Genomic DNA, 14,032 nt, shown 5'->3' with positions numbered 1-14,032 from the left:
AAAAGCACTGGAAAGGGTAATGCTGTAGGAAATGCCACAGCCTGTAGCAGGCCTGACAATGCCAGGGTATCAATAATACCAGGCCTCTGTGCTCCCTGCTCCTTCCTGCACCATAACTTGTACCAGGAGCAGGTAGATTCGACCTTCAGAAACTCCCAGGGGGGAGGTGGTGTTTCCTGACTAGTGCTGGGCTCTTGAGACCTCCCTCAAAGTGCTAGCAGCAGGGGTCTCAGTTGCTACACCTGGGAGTCCTACCCCCTCATTGCTTCTGGCTGTTACCAGGAAATCACTTACCTTTGCCTGTTATCCGGGACCCTCCAACTGATGTCAAAAAACAGCCAGTGCCAGTTGAGCACAGCTGCCTCAGTAGGTCACAGACGGACAAGCCAGGTTTTGGTTTGTTCATGTCCTGAATGAACCAGGCCTGTGGATCCCCTTGGAGAATGTGTGAAGCTAAGTGCCCATGTGGATCCCTGGAGCGATGCATTGTTAGCAGTTTCTTGTTTGGAGGTAGAGCTGCTTCATCCATTGCTAGTGTAGCTTGCTTTCAGCTTCTAGGAGACAGAGTTCCAGTAGTCGGATGCAGAGGAAATCAAGCGGGGACTAAAAAAGCTGGCTTTTCAGCCTAGAGGGTGGGCACAAAGTCAGGGCCAGTCCAAGGCAGTTATGACGTTATACAGATATAGCTAGCTCTGGGGCTTCCACTTTCCCACAAGGTGTGTGGTACTCCTACAGTGGGATCCCAAGCAGGAGAATACTTGAACACGACAGCATTTGACAGCAACAGAAGTGCTTGAGATGCTATCAGATAAAACATTGCATACAGCTTGAGAAACAGCTCCTGTGTTATGCCCTGTAAATACCACACCCCACTTCTGGGGACTTGTGAGCCCTACATTACTTTGCCCCATGTGTGCACAGACAACTAAATTCATGTCTCCTCCCTACTGCTTTTCTATTTTTGACCAAACAAAGTCAGTCTGTGTCATGCATGAAAACACTAAAAGCAGTTGTCGTGTGATTTGGGCATGAACCTTGCACAGGACTCTTTACGAAAGCATCATATATTCCATGTGCCACTTTACCCTTCCCTTCCACAGCCCCAGCCCCAGAGTCTAACCTGGCACTAACCTTCAGGTGGGAAATTTCTTTCTCCTCCTGTTTTGCAATTAGACATCACCTTTGAAAAATGGCTTATGTTGGGTAAGGGCTTTGCATCATTGTAAAGTGCAGCGCTCCAGTGGGCCCTAAACAGTCAACAATGATCTCACACCGCCACAGTCTTTACATCTAAAAGAAAATAATTTTGAGGACCTTTCTGTCTTCTGGTTTCTGAGCTGTTAGGGGGCACTCCATCCAGCATGTCCAGGTTCCCTTTGCTATCACAAGGGCTGAGAACTTTCTTTTTTAAATTAAAGCTGCAGTTTACATGCAATTTCTTCATTCCAGCAACTGAGTCTCCAAAAAAAAATTCCAAACATGGGAATTGACAATAAAAGTGAGTAAGCAACACATTCAAGGGGATGCTCTTAGAGAGGGAAGAAGTGTTTCAGAAGCGACTGAACTAGGTCAGATCAGGAGAAAGCTTTATTTGCAAAGAACATATTGACAATTTACATAAACTTACATCCCAATTATATACATTATGTATATTTTATATACAGATAGTGTCTTGAATAAAGATGCTGATCCATAAAGCAGCATCAGTACATCACTGTGTAGCTCACACAAGAGAAAAGTGGGCTTTGAGTTGTTACACCTATGCCCACAACCCCACTACCATAATAGGAGCCCAAGGAGAGGCTCGCTGGAAGCAATGATTCATAAGACTTTTTCCAGGCTCTCTCAAAACAGGAAATGACACATGCAGTCAACTTGTAGAAGTCAAATTTAAAAACGGATGCAACAACTAAATACACTGTTGCTTTTTATTGCAAACTCAGGCAGGTAGAGTGAGAGAGCCATGAACAGGAAACACTTCTCAACCTGCCAAAATGATAAGGAAACAATCAGAAAAAAAAATGCTGCTCCATGAGCTCAACTCACAGTCACCAGGGTGCCTGGGGCTGCTCATTCCAACAGTCACTAATGCTTTCAGCTGGCCCTGTCCACTAGGAGCCCAAGACCCAGTATGAGGACACTTAGTACACCAATACTCATTTCAAGCAGTGGGTGAGCCTTTGCATGCTTCAAACGAGTTTGAAAATAAGAAATTAAACACTCATTGCAGCATTTTCACATTCCAGACAGCCTTGAAATGTGCAGCTGAACACAGCAGGAAGCACAAATGTACATCTCCGTCACCTCATGTAGCGCCCCCACACTCAGACTATTAGAACAGACACGGTCACTTCTCTTTGCTTGAGGACTCTACAGCAATGCTGCTGTGCTGGAAAGTAACAGAATACTGATCTGGTGCAGAAATCATTGGACCTTAAAAGCTAGGAGCAACAAGCAGCGTGGCACTAATTATCTGCACCATCCCCTCACTTAGTACCAGTTCTGCTGTGACCAAATAGGTACGAAGAGGTTCCAAGAGGTACGAAGTTGGGGAGCACCAACCCTGTGGTGACTCTCATGGCTGCAAGAACATTGAACAATCTACCTCCGAGTACTCAGAATGTGTTTTTCTAAATACAAACCACGGCTCTCTGCCTCAGAGCATTTCTCTTTCATGGTTCTGTTAGGACAGCCCAGGTCTGGTGGTGACCTGATGCAGCTGTCAGAAGGAGCAGGGAATTGGGCTCCTCAGTCCTATAAACAGGTGACATGCTTATATATGTAAGAAAGGCACATGGGAAAAGGAAGAGCAGCAGACCCGCAACTCTTGTGTAGGCAAAATCATCTACTGCAGACAGTTCTTTTCAAGATGGCAAGAATAGAGCAGCAGAATGTGTTTCCCCAGAGATTGTCTATATATAGGAATGGGGGGGGTTAAACTTGTGTAATGTACACCATCCGCTGATTTCTACATTTCTGCAACTGGGATCCAGCCAGAAATAAAATGGCAGAGCTAAGGCACATTAGCAAAAGCAGGAGTGCCACTGGAGGGAAAGAGCTGGGGCACAGAAAAGCAGCAGGAGCTGCATTTGCAAAACACAGGGTCTGACCATGGTCCCTGATGTGCAAAAAAATTGTCCCTAAAATTTGTCCCTAACTCATGCCTGTCTAAAGCGAAAGGCATCACAGTGGAAGACTGGAGCAGGCCCCTGTTTGCCCTTGTATTGTGTTACAATCTTGCTGAGTACCACCTCCAGCCCTTGGCTGCTATGATCTGGTCTCAAACTGGTTTTGTTCAACTCCAGGATAATTAAACAGGGCTCCTGAGATGGTGACACAGAGAGGCCACAAACAGAACCACCTCTACAGCTTTGTGAACATACAGTAGTTTAGTTATCTTAATAACGCAGGTCCATGCTTTATTAATAAAGATTTTGTTCCTGGAGAGAGGCCATTTGGTCTCAGTGTACAGAAAGGCTCTTTATGGTTCCATTCACTGTTGGCATAAGACAGTGAGAACAATGGAGTTATGCTCACTCTGCCAGTGATAGCTTTGGCAATTAGTGATGTGGACCCCGTGCTCCCCACCCTCCTGCACTGTGCATTCTGGAGCTCAGCTTATACTGGAATCATCTTTGGTCAAATACAAAAATTTTTTTTAAAAAGGCACATTTTACAAGCTGAGCATCGGAGAGCAAGCTGGTGAGGGAGGCAGTATTCAGTTCCCTGTAGAGTCCTTCAATGCTGCTATATATACAGGCCACAAGGGGCACAAGGCAAAGCTGTTAGGCACTGCTTCTGCATGGGTGGAGTAATCCTGCTCCTTGTCACATCCTTCAAGTGGGAATTTAGGAGCCTGGAAGCATGGGAAACAGAAGATAAACTTACTCTTTGGGCTCTTCCAGATCATTGCATTCCTGGTACCTACTCTGGTCTTGCAGGGTAATCAGACTGTATTCTACAGTATTCTTGTCAAGGAGATGCTTAATGGAGATTACGGTTCTCATCTCACACAGAGTTCCTGAATTCACCATTCTTAGAGCAGAGCACCTCAAATTCATTTTGAGGGAAACAGACTTCTGAAGACTAGTTAAATGCCCAGCTGCTTGTGGTAGCTCAATGTATCAAGATTGGAAAGAAGGAAGAAAGGAATAGCAGGCAATTTCCCATACTGTTATGGCAAAACTATGTTCTCCTCTGAGTAGTGAGGTTTGAAATCAAAGCCTGGAAGGCCCAGGAAACGCTCACCTCACAACAACTACAGTTGCTGGCAGGTGCTACAATGCTTAGAAGACGAGATCCCTGACTACAAATGGAGAAAGGCAGTGAGGCCAAGGATGCTATTTGTGCAACACTAGCTGGCCAATCCTACCGCTGTCTTGGTGTTACTGACAGAGGTTCATTTTTAAAATCCAACAGGTTATCATTAAGTTGTTCATGCTGACAGACAGGAAGGTTAGTACCAAGCTGTCTGTTAAGAATTTGCTTCTGCAATTCAGGAATTCTTTTTGTATGTTGGCTAATACCCTATTCTTGTCCCAGTTTGGGAAATGTGTTCTGTACCTAGGCAGCCAGTTTTTAAGAAATGGTGCACAATGCAGAGAAGTAACTGAAGTTTGAGCCCCTTCCCTACCTCAAATGCACCTTATGGCTTTCTCTCTCATCAGTCAAAAGGAGGTGGTGGGAAAGCATTACTTAGGAAGCCTAAAGAAGCTATGGTGTCCTAATTCTCTCACTAAGGCCAAAGAGTCACATTAGGACCAGACTCAATATTGGTGGGCATGTGCATTGGACCAGAGTCTTCAGTACAGATTTTGGTGGAGATTATTTCATCACCACTTACTGTAATGTCTTCAAGGTAGAGGGCTGGAAAACCAGGAATGAAAGATTCTTCTAATGTACAGAATGAGAAAAAACAACCGAAAACCAGCACATAATTGGTATTAACTCGGAAAAGATTAGCCTGCTTCCTTGAATATTTTCTTTTTAAAAGTACCCATTTCAGTGAGCAGCTTCTAAGTGTTTATGTGGCCATCTGTGCCAGCAGCATGCAGCACTGCGAAGCCTCTGTAAATATTTCTTGGTATGCAGCAGGTTAGTACAAGTTGATGTTATAACAGCAACGCTTCAAGGAAGTACACAGTAGGGCAACTTATACCTGTGGGCACATGGCAGGACTGGCAAGTAGCAGTGGCACTGGAACCTGTCACTGTCAGGAACATCTCAACACTGGGCTTGCAATATGCAGAGGCCGTCATGACAGCAGTCTGCTCTTTTATTAATTATTGGTGCTCCTTTCACCCTTATTGCATTTGCAGCCTGCTTCCAAGCCCTGTATAGAGGCACTTCACCTACTTATTCTCACAGTCCAAAGGATGAATGTAAACACCACCCAGTTGATCTCATTCTCCACCTTTCACATTACATTACCATTGCAATTAGAACTGTCTGACATAGGTGGAAAAGCAGAAACCACAAGGGTTTCTTGCTCACATACATGTGCAGAAGCAGCAGAGTGTCTGGACAGAAAAATCCATCAGAAGTCTGTCTCTCTTCTGCTGCTCTTGCCATGGATGCTCTTGCTAGTGCAACATAAAAGCAGGAAACCCACATCATTCTCACCAGAAGCCTCAGGGGAGGACCACAGAGAAGAGCATCAGTGCAGTAATGCTTGAAACACTGAGACAAAAAAGGACAGGGCCACCTTTCTTTCTCATAATGGCTTTCAACTGCCTTTCCAGTCCAAGTCTCCAGGCAACGCAAAGGAAACCTTGCTCTTTTTGCATTCACATAAAGGAATAAATAGCTCTGGGTCAGTTTTCATTGTGGCTGGATTACAGACCCCCCTGAAATACTGAAACACCTATGAACAGCAGCACCATGCAGTTCTGGGAGTCTCCTTGTACATGTCAGGTTCATCTAGGATGTTGGTGCATCTCCTAGGCGTATGGCCCCGAAGAATGTCGCGTGCTTGCTCATGTTGATGGAGATGTCAGCATGGACCATTTTCACTGCAATCTTCTGCCTGGCTTTGAGCAGACAGACCCCGGCTGTGTAACAGGTATTGAAGTTGGTTTTGCCAGTCTCAATACTCCTAGTGCACTGCAGGAAGGGCTTCTCATCTACCACCACCTCATAGCTGGCAAAATCAGTGAAGTTTATGTAGTATACCTGATGTGAAGCAGGGAAAAGAAACCATATTAGGGAGTGGGCAAGGACACGTATGTACACCTGAAGCCTTCTCTGTAAGTCCACTAATGCATGTGAACCTTTCCTAACCCAAACATCTCATGAGGTTCACTTCCAAAGTTCCTCCATACCTACTTCTGCAGTAAGATGGCTTACTCTGAGCCAACAGAACATGCAGGGTGTTTGGATAAACCTGGCATGGAACAAGCTAGGATGAACAAGCATGGAAATACCTGTGAACAACTACATCCACTGAGGCTTGACAGGTAAATGACAGGGGAAAATGAACTTAAAGTACCTGCATTAAATCAAAATAGAGATATGAATAGACTTGACTCAGGTACTGAAATCCCTCTAGAGATTCTCTTACTGATTTGGGACATTAAACAGTTTTTGACAGGGTTTTATGCATTTTTTCCCTACAAAGGCTGTCTCTTTAACATACTGATTCTAAAGAACTTCAAGCTGCAGTGTAGAAGCCTGTATATGCAGTGGTTACTCTTAGAGGTTATCCTTCCTGATGAGAAGCTGGTGATTCTGAAGGCAATGGCTATTTGCTAATTCCTTAACTCCATACACGCCCACCATAGTGTGATATTTTGCCTGAATTAGGCACTGCAGAAGGGGAGCCGATTTCATTGCACAAAGGGTATCCTCACCCTTACTGCTAGGATATCACTCCAAATTCCAATTGGGTTCTACTTTTCCTTTACAGATTGCACAGGACAAAGCCTCTGGAGGTGAAATACTGTGGTCAGCAACTCTAGTTCATATAGCGATGCCTTTCTTGTTCCTTCTTCTTGAGCACCAACTTGTATATCACTATGGAAGAGCCTCCGAATGACTTATTGATGTCTAAAGTTTGTGCTGCCTGTTAGCAGTTCCACTAGGATACGATATGATCCTAGTGGAACTGCTAACAACAGACAGATGAGTCTCCACCAGAAGTAATCCAGAAGAGGCTTAACTGCAGTAGTTCCATGTGGCCAGCTGTGGCATCACTAAAATTTGACCCAGAACTTACACAGATTTTCTTGCCAGAGATGAATGCAGTGGGCTGAGATGGATTTAGCAGCTCTCTGGCTGCCTCGTTTCTTCTGTAGGCTATAAACCCTGGACACAGATTATCAGGAAACTGTGACAGCAGGATTAAATGGCAATCTATCTTCTGAGTAACATTTGGTTGAAGGGGGAGATGTCCCAATTAGCTATGTTAAGAAGCACAGTGTATAATTTTCTTGCATAGCACTTTTCATGTTGATGAATTGTACTCACACATTTCACCTATCTCTGGAGTCAATGTAAGCAGGTGGTTAGCAGAGATAGCCTTTCTAGACAATGATCCTTGGAAGTGCATTGTATAAATTTGATTCCACTGGGGAACCGGGAAGATGGACTGGATTGACCTCAGCTGGAATCTGGCTAGGACACCCAGGCAAAATCCTGAGTTTCTGAAGAATGGTGCTGGTTCTTAATGATTCCAAGTCAGGGCTTTGGTTTTATATCTGTTTTATAAGACAGCAGACTAACAGCCAGCTTCCTGCTGAGACTATTGTTTGCTACTAATGTGGAACAAGGGTTACATTTGCTAGTAATTACACAGAAGGGAATGAAAAAAAAAGGCATTTGTAGAATATGGATGCATGTTCAGCAACTGATCTCTGCCAGCTAGCATTATAGTGGATTGTCTGACCTTCTGCTTTCAAAAATATACCGTCTTCCTCTTACACTCCCTCACTCTTCCCAGAATATGAAATTCTTAAGAAGATACATGAGGTTCTGGGAAATTGCTGGTTGTGGTTCATGCAAACCTTGCATTTATAATACAAGAATAGGAGTTAGGCCCAGGACCGTACTCACTTCTACCTGACTATAGATGAAGTATGTGCCGTCCACCAGTACCTCCAGCTCCCCGCTGCGGGCATGCAGCTTAAACACCTTGGGGTTCATAGTGATGCGTGACCAGTCATTGAGGACTCCACCTGAAAGATCTCAGTATGAGAAAACGGCAGTCACTCAGTACTCGTCAGAATGAAAAGCATGGTAGCAACAGAAAAACAATGGCATTGATCTATTACATATGACATACAGGGGAAAGAGGATTAAAGGTGCTAAGTCAAGCACTCACATTAGGAATTGCCATAACTAATACGACCATGGGAAGATCCAGGATTCAGTAAAGCAGGGTGCAGCTCACCGTCCCTCAGACCATGAGGGGTTGGGGGTGAGGTGTGGCTCCTGGGCTGGCAGGTAACAGCAGAGAGCTAGGCATGAGCAGGCACTTGAAGGAGGGGGGGTGAGTCCTTCCCTTGCCAACACCACTGCTGCTGTCCCCAGCTGACCCAGGGGTATGGGGGGTGGGGGGCACAGAATCCAGAGCCACTCCTGCCCTACCCCAGCCAGGGGTTGTGGGGAATGGCTACAAGAAGCAGTGTGCAGTTTCCTTCTTCCAGCCCCTGCCTGCCCTCCCCACCCTCACAGGTGTCCCCTGGCAGGGAGCAGGCACTGGAAGGAGGAACCTGTGAACCATCACTGCTGTCCCCTGCCAAGCCTGGCACACCACACACCTGCAGCCTGCAATGCAGGAAAGCTGTAGGGCTCCCCTAGTGCCCAGATCAGCCAGTGGCAGAAGGCAGGTGCAACTGCACCACCACTCCCACTGGATCGACCCCTGAATATGGCCCTCAATTCATCTGACCACCTTCATCTCATTATATGGTTTTTAAATACCTGACAATATGGTCTTTAAATATCTGCTGGCTTACAGTTTTTGTACAGGACATCAGCCTCATTCAATGCACAGGATGGATGATGCTTGCTGAATAGATACATATTGAATATTTCTTTTTATCTCCATCTTTCAGCATATGGCTCCAGGCCTTTTGTGTTGCACACAATTCATACTCTATCCTGAATACAAAAGAATTCATATCCTCCTGGGTGCTTCTATGATGCTTTCCCCCTATAATGAGTGCTTTACAAAAGTTAATGAATTTATCTTCACAATGTTTCTGTGAGAATAGCTACTGTTATTCTCATTTCATAGCTGGGAAAACTGACACTTGCTGAGATCAAGTCAAAACTGTAAAGTATTTGCCAATTTTGGGTACCTAATCTGAGATACTTCCAGCCTAATTTTTCATAGTCAAATGCATTTTTTATATTATTTCATATGCCCAACTGACTTCTTTTACAACGGTGGCTACTTAACACTTCAGCAGCTCAGACCCCAAGCGCCTCAAGTCTGGGAAACTGTAAATGAAGAATCCATAATTTGTGTCCCTTATTAAGAGTTTTGTATAAGTGACCTGCCCCACATCAATTAGAAACTCTGGGTGATTGTCGACGTGATGGGGTTTTAGTCCCAATTGAAATGGTGGGTTTTTAAATGTGATGATTAAAAACCCACCATTTCAACTTAGGGGCATCCGTCACTGTTGGTGAAGGGCACAATCCTTTTTTTTTTTTTTTGAAGAGCCTGCCCACCTCTCCTGCAGCCTGGGTTGTGGGGGGTAGAGATGCTGGTGGGCTAAGCAGCCCCTGAGCTGCAGGGGGGCCCTGTTCTTCCCTCTGCAGCAGCAGCACCCCCTTATTTTTAAATAAATTAATAAAATAAGGATTGGGCCGCTTGCCGCTCTGCCTCTCCCCCCAGGGGAGCCTGCCGGTGGGCTGAGCTGCCCCTGAGCTGCAGGGGACCCCGGTCCTTCCCTCCATGGTGGCAGCACTGTCCAGGACTGCCTGGGCAGGCAGCTAGTGGGCTGGTGCTACCCCAGCTCAGAGGCAGCACCCACTGGATCCAATTCTTCCCCAAGCGTGCCGGGGCTTCTAGCGCTGCATGCACCAAACCTGCCACCTTCTCTGGCTGCCAGCACATGCAGCCACCCTCTTGTCACTTCCCTGTGCTGCCCCAGGGACAAGCCAGGCCGTTCCTGGGCAATCCCAGGCGGTGACAAGGCAGTGGTGATGGTGCACGTGGCGCTGAAAGCCCTGGCAGGCTCAGGGAAGTGTTGGAGGCAGCACCTACCTGTTAGCTGCCTACCCAGACAGAGGGAGGGAACCCACAGAGGGAAGGACCAGGGACCCCTGCAGCTCAGGGGCCGCTCAGCCTGCCAGCAGCTCGCATGGGCAGGCTCCACTTGAAAAAAAAACAAAAAAAAACCCAGTGAGGGGCCCATTTCTTTTTATTTTTTGTGAAGCCTGCCTGTGGCTGGTGCGTGAGTTGCCGGCAGGCCCTGAGCTGCGAGGAGCCCTGGTCCTCCCCTCCACAGTTGTGGTGCCCCCTGGGGCTGCCTGCTAATGGGCTGTGGGCTGCCCCAGCTTGGAGGCAGCACCCAGCCTGATCCAACTGTTCCCTGAGCTCCAGCTACGGCAGCCCCTGGCCCGCTACCAGCCTGCCCAGGTGGCCCCAAGGGGCACCACCACCACAGAGGGAAGGACCAGGGCCCCCTGCAGCTCAGGGGCCACTCAGCCCACCAGCAGCTTGCCCCCCAGCCATGGGAGATGTAGACAAGCTCAGCAAAGAAAAAAAAATATTAGCCCCCTCATGGCTTCTGCCTTCAGCCTGCCTCTTCTGTGGCTGGGGGCAGCAAGCTGTCAGATTAAAAGCTGCAATGTTACACATAGCTACATTGCAAACTAAACTACACCGGGATGTGGTTTAGTTTGCAACAAACTCATTTACAGCATAAAAAACCCATATGTGTAAAGTGTGATGCAGTTAAACTGCAAAAATGGGCAATTTTCATCATGTGTGCAAACCCCTTATGACAGAATCAGGGACAGACTCCAACACCTAAGGGCTGCAACTCCTGCCTCAGTCACTGAACACCTTCGCCTTCTGTAATCGAAGCAGCAGGAATTCTACAGACAATGGCCTCGTCTGCTACACACTCCTGATTCATGCCCAGAGTGAAGGCAGTCTGGGCACCAAATGAGCATGGGATCCCGTGGAGAAAAAATTTGTATGTGATGGTGTAATTAAAGGCTGTCTCAAGAAGCCTACATGCCTGGGTGTGTTTTAACACTGCAACCTTTTATCATGGTTGGTGAGCAGGTAAATGTCCTAATCAATGTAAGAAACTAAACTCCTTTTGCGCAAGCCCCCTCCCCTGCTTCTCTGTGCATTCAAGTCAGGCCATTTCCTCCTCCTACTTGGGCAGGAGGAGCAAGGAAACCTCGTGAGGGCATAAGAGAATCAAGTCTTCCTGCACTCAGTTCTGGTGCATGCTGGACCCCAACAGCTGGGAGGAACAGTTGTAGGATGCTTGTTTTTCTCATGGGGCTTTATGAGACTGGACTAAGTTTACTACAGGCAGAATAAGTTAGACAAATTTGCTGCTAAAGTCTCTACTGAGCACGTGTGACCAAACACTTTTAGAGGAGTATCACATGGCAAACTTCAGGTGCAGCACAGCTCTTCATTCTAACTTCTGGGTGACCTACTAATTTCAAGTCCTGGCTGGGAGCAAGAGCTTCTCATTCGAACAACGATAATTATTTTTGAAAACAGAGAAAATAAGTTGCTTTGTCTAATCTGATATTTGGAAACAATTTTGCTGAAATTCAGGGGTGGGGAGGAAGTCAGCTGGCAGTTGACACTCAGTGCAGGATGCATCCAAGCTAGCAGGTAAAATTTGGCAATTATAAGCAACTGAGAAAAAGGTCTTCCAGTGTGAGTATCGGGCAGCCTTAACTATAGGCACTACTGTCAGCTCTATCCATATGAACAAGGAAGCTGTAGGAGTCACCACTTCCCTATTCCCACCTTACTGCCCCCCCCAGCCCTCATAGCACTTGGCAGCAGCAGCATGTTGTGTATGAAAGAGGGTTATAGGCTGTGTCCTCAGCTGGGCTGTGAATGTCTCAGAGCACTGCACAAGAAACAGGATTTGTGCTGCAGTGAAATCAGCCTGGGTCCAGGCACAGGACCACTTATCAGAGAACTGTTCTACTAACAGCTCAGTGAGGTGATCTTTGTGGAGCAAGACAGGGATTAAGGACAAGGGACATACTGATGGAACTGGGGGCTAAGGGTGGATAAAGCTGCTGGTGGACTGAGAAAAGACTGCTGGAAAATTGGGAAAAACACAGGCTGACAGTACTGAGGAAGGTATAGCATATACTAAGTATTGAAAGGAAGGCAGAAGATGGATTAGGGAAGAGGGCTAACTAGTCAATGGATGCGGTTGGATTAATGGTTTGATGAGGCAGATAATCTCTTTCAAGTTCAGGAATGAGGACTGGGACAGGGATCTATTAGGAGACAACTATGTATGAACACAGGGGAGAAGAGGATGAAGGAAGAACAAGAGAAGTTAAATTGATGGTGTAAAGGCAGCAGACAGAGTCATATGAGGGAATAGTACTGTCACTCTAATGCCAATAGAGTGTCATTTGGAGGGGGCTTACTGATCCCAGCTATATGGTGTACTGCCTAAAAGACCCCACCTATGAGACTGAGGTTAGAGGCTGATAATCTCTTGGAAATCTTACCATTCTTTACTTGAATTGCTGAACCTTGGCCCTGGAGGTGAACCACAGCTGGCTGCAAATAAGAGTACAGCAGTTTAAAATTAGCAAGATACACTGTTCTGTTCTTTTAAGAAACTTGGCACATCCCTAGAAGACTGATGACCAGGATAAAGACACAGAACAGCTGTTAAAGAGCTTTAGGGAACTGATGCAGGCACTATGATAGCCTATTCAACTCTAAGCAACACACAACTTGTGAAGAGGACTCATCATGATTATCTTCTTTGTGGCAGTGTTAGTTGAAGTGTTTTAATTCATATTTAGAAAGTCCTATTCATATAGTCTTCAGCTTTTTCAATATTCAGACCCCAAGAACTGTTTGAAACTCCTTGTAGATTAGCAATGCTTTCTGTACCTAACAAACATAAAAACAGTCTCTTGGCTTGTTCTAAAGAACTAGAGAAGCATAATGGCAATCTGTTTGGTAAACAAACGATCAACACTATTTTCTCTGACAGTTGAAGTGATAAAGGTGATTGCGGTTGGTTTTCTTTGTATGAGTGCAAAGACTGTTAGCAGCCTATTTCATGAAGAAAGTTACTTTCATAATTATACTCTAGTCTAAAGTGTCCATCTAGGAAAAATCACACTGTAAAATTAAAACAAAAAATCAATTCAACTCAAAAAGTGGCATTTCCTCTGAGACATGGTTAACCAACCTGTACCTCCCTCGAACTGGCTTTGTCCGTGGCACCTGCAAGATAGGAGATTTACAATAATAATAATGGTATTTGGAAATGGTCTGAAACCTTCACTGTAGCAAATCTTCTACTAACACTTTTTTTTCTTTCCTGGGCTCGGATTTTGAACAGAGAGGATGAAAGACAATATATAGTATAAATCTTAATATCCAGCAGGTCTCTCAATGAGAAAAGGTTCACTCTATCCTTTTTGTAGATTCAAATTTCATATCTGACACATTGAGATTGTCCATCCACTCTCAATAAAAATGCTGTTCATTCAACGCATCAGATTGCAGCCACCCTCTCACCGAGTATGAGGATTGTTCTTGCAAAGATTACAGGTTCCAGCATATAGTGCTCCATCCTGAGCAGCAGACTGCATGTTGGGATCTTTTACCTCTCTAAGCCACAATACTTCATTAAAGATAAGGGTGGCTATGGCCAGCATTTGGAAAATGCTAACTACTACATGTTGCATGTGGACGGCACTTGGCTACTTCTGATATAGAGGCTAGAAACCAGCCAAGTTTCCTCTACAAGCCATATGAGGCATAAAGCAGTAACTCTGACTGCAAACAGTGCTTTATTATTTAAAGCAAATTTAAAAAATATTCTCTTGCAATTGTCAG

General features: G+C 45.6%; 1 protein-coding gene across 1 annotated transcript in view; it reads right to left on the bottom strand.

Moving 5' to 3' along the window:
- Positions 1 to 1,565: 1,565 nt before the first annotated feature.
- EDA (ectodysplasin A) overlaps positions 1,566 to 14,032 on the bottom strand; it is an 88,215-nt gene continuing 75,748 nt past the window's right edge. The window contains exons 7-10 of the mRNA XM_019536146.1: positions 13,380 to 13,414; positions 12,682 to 12,733; positions 8,050 to 8,171; positions 1,566 to 6,171 (exon numbers count right to left, since the gene is read on the bottom strand). Coding sequence (XP_019391691.1) covers positions 5,920 to 6,171; positions 8,050 to 8,171; positions 12,682 to 12,733; positions 13,380 to 13,414 — 461 coding nt within the window. The 3' untranslated portion in view covers positions 1,566 to 5,919. The remainder of the gene's footprint in view (positions 6,172 to 8,049; positions 8,172 to 12,681; positions 12,734 to 13,379; positions 13,415 to 14,032) is intronic.

Source organism: Crocodylus porosus, unplaced genomic scaffold (assembly GCF_001723895.1).
Source record: "Crocodylus porosus isolate Cpor-Errol unplaced genomic scaffold, CroPor_comp1, whole genome shotgun sequence".
In the NCBI taxonomy this organism is placed as follows: domain Eukaryota; kingdom Metazoa; phylum Chordata; order Crocodylia; family Crocodylidae; genus Crocodylus; species Crocodylus porosus.
Note: the sequence above shows the minus strand (reverse complement) of the source record. Positions and strands in the feature narration are given on the sequence as shown.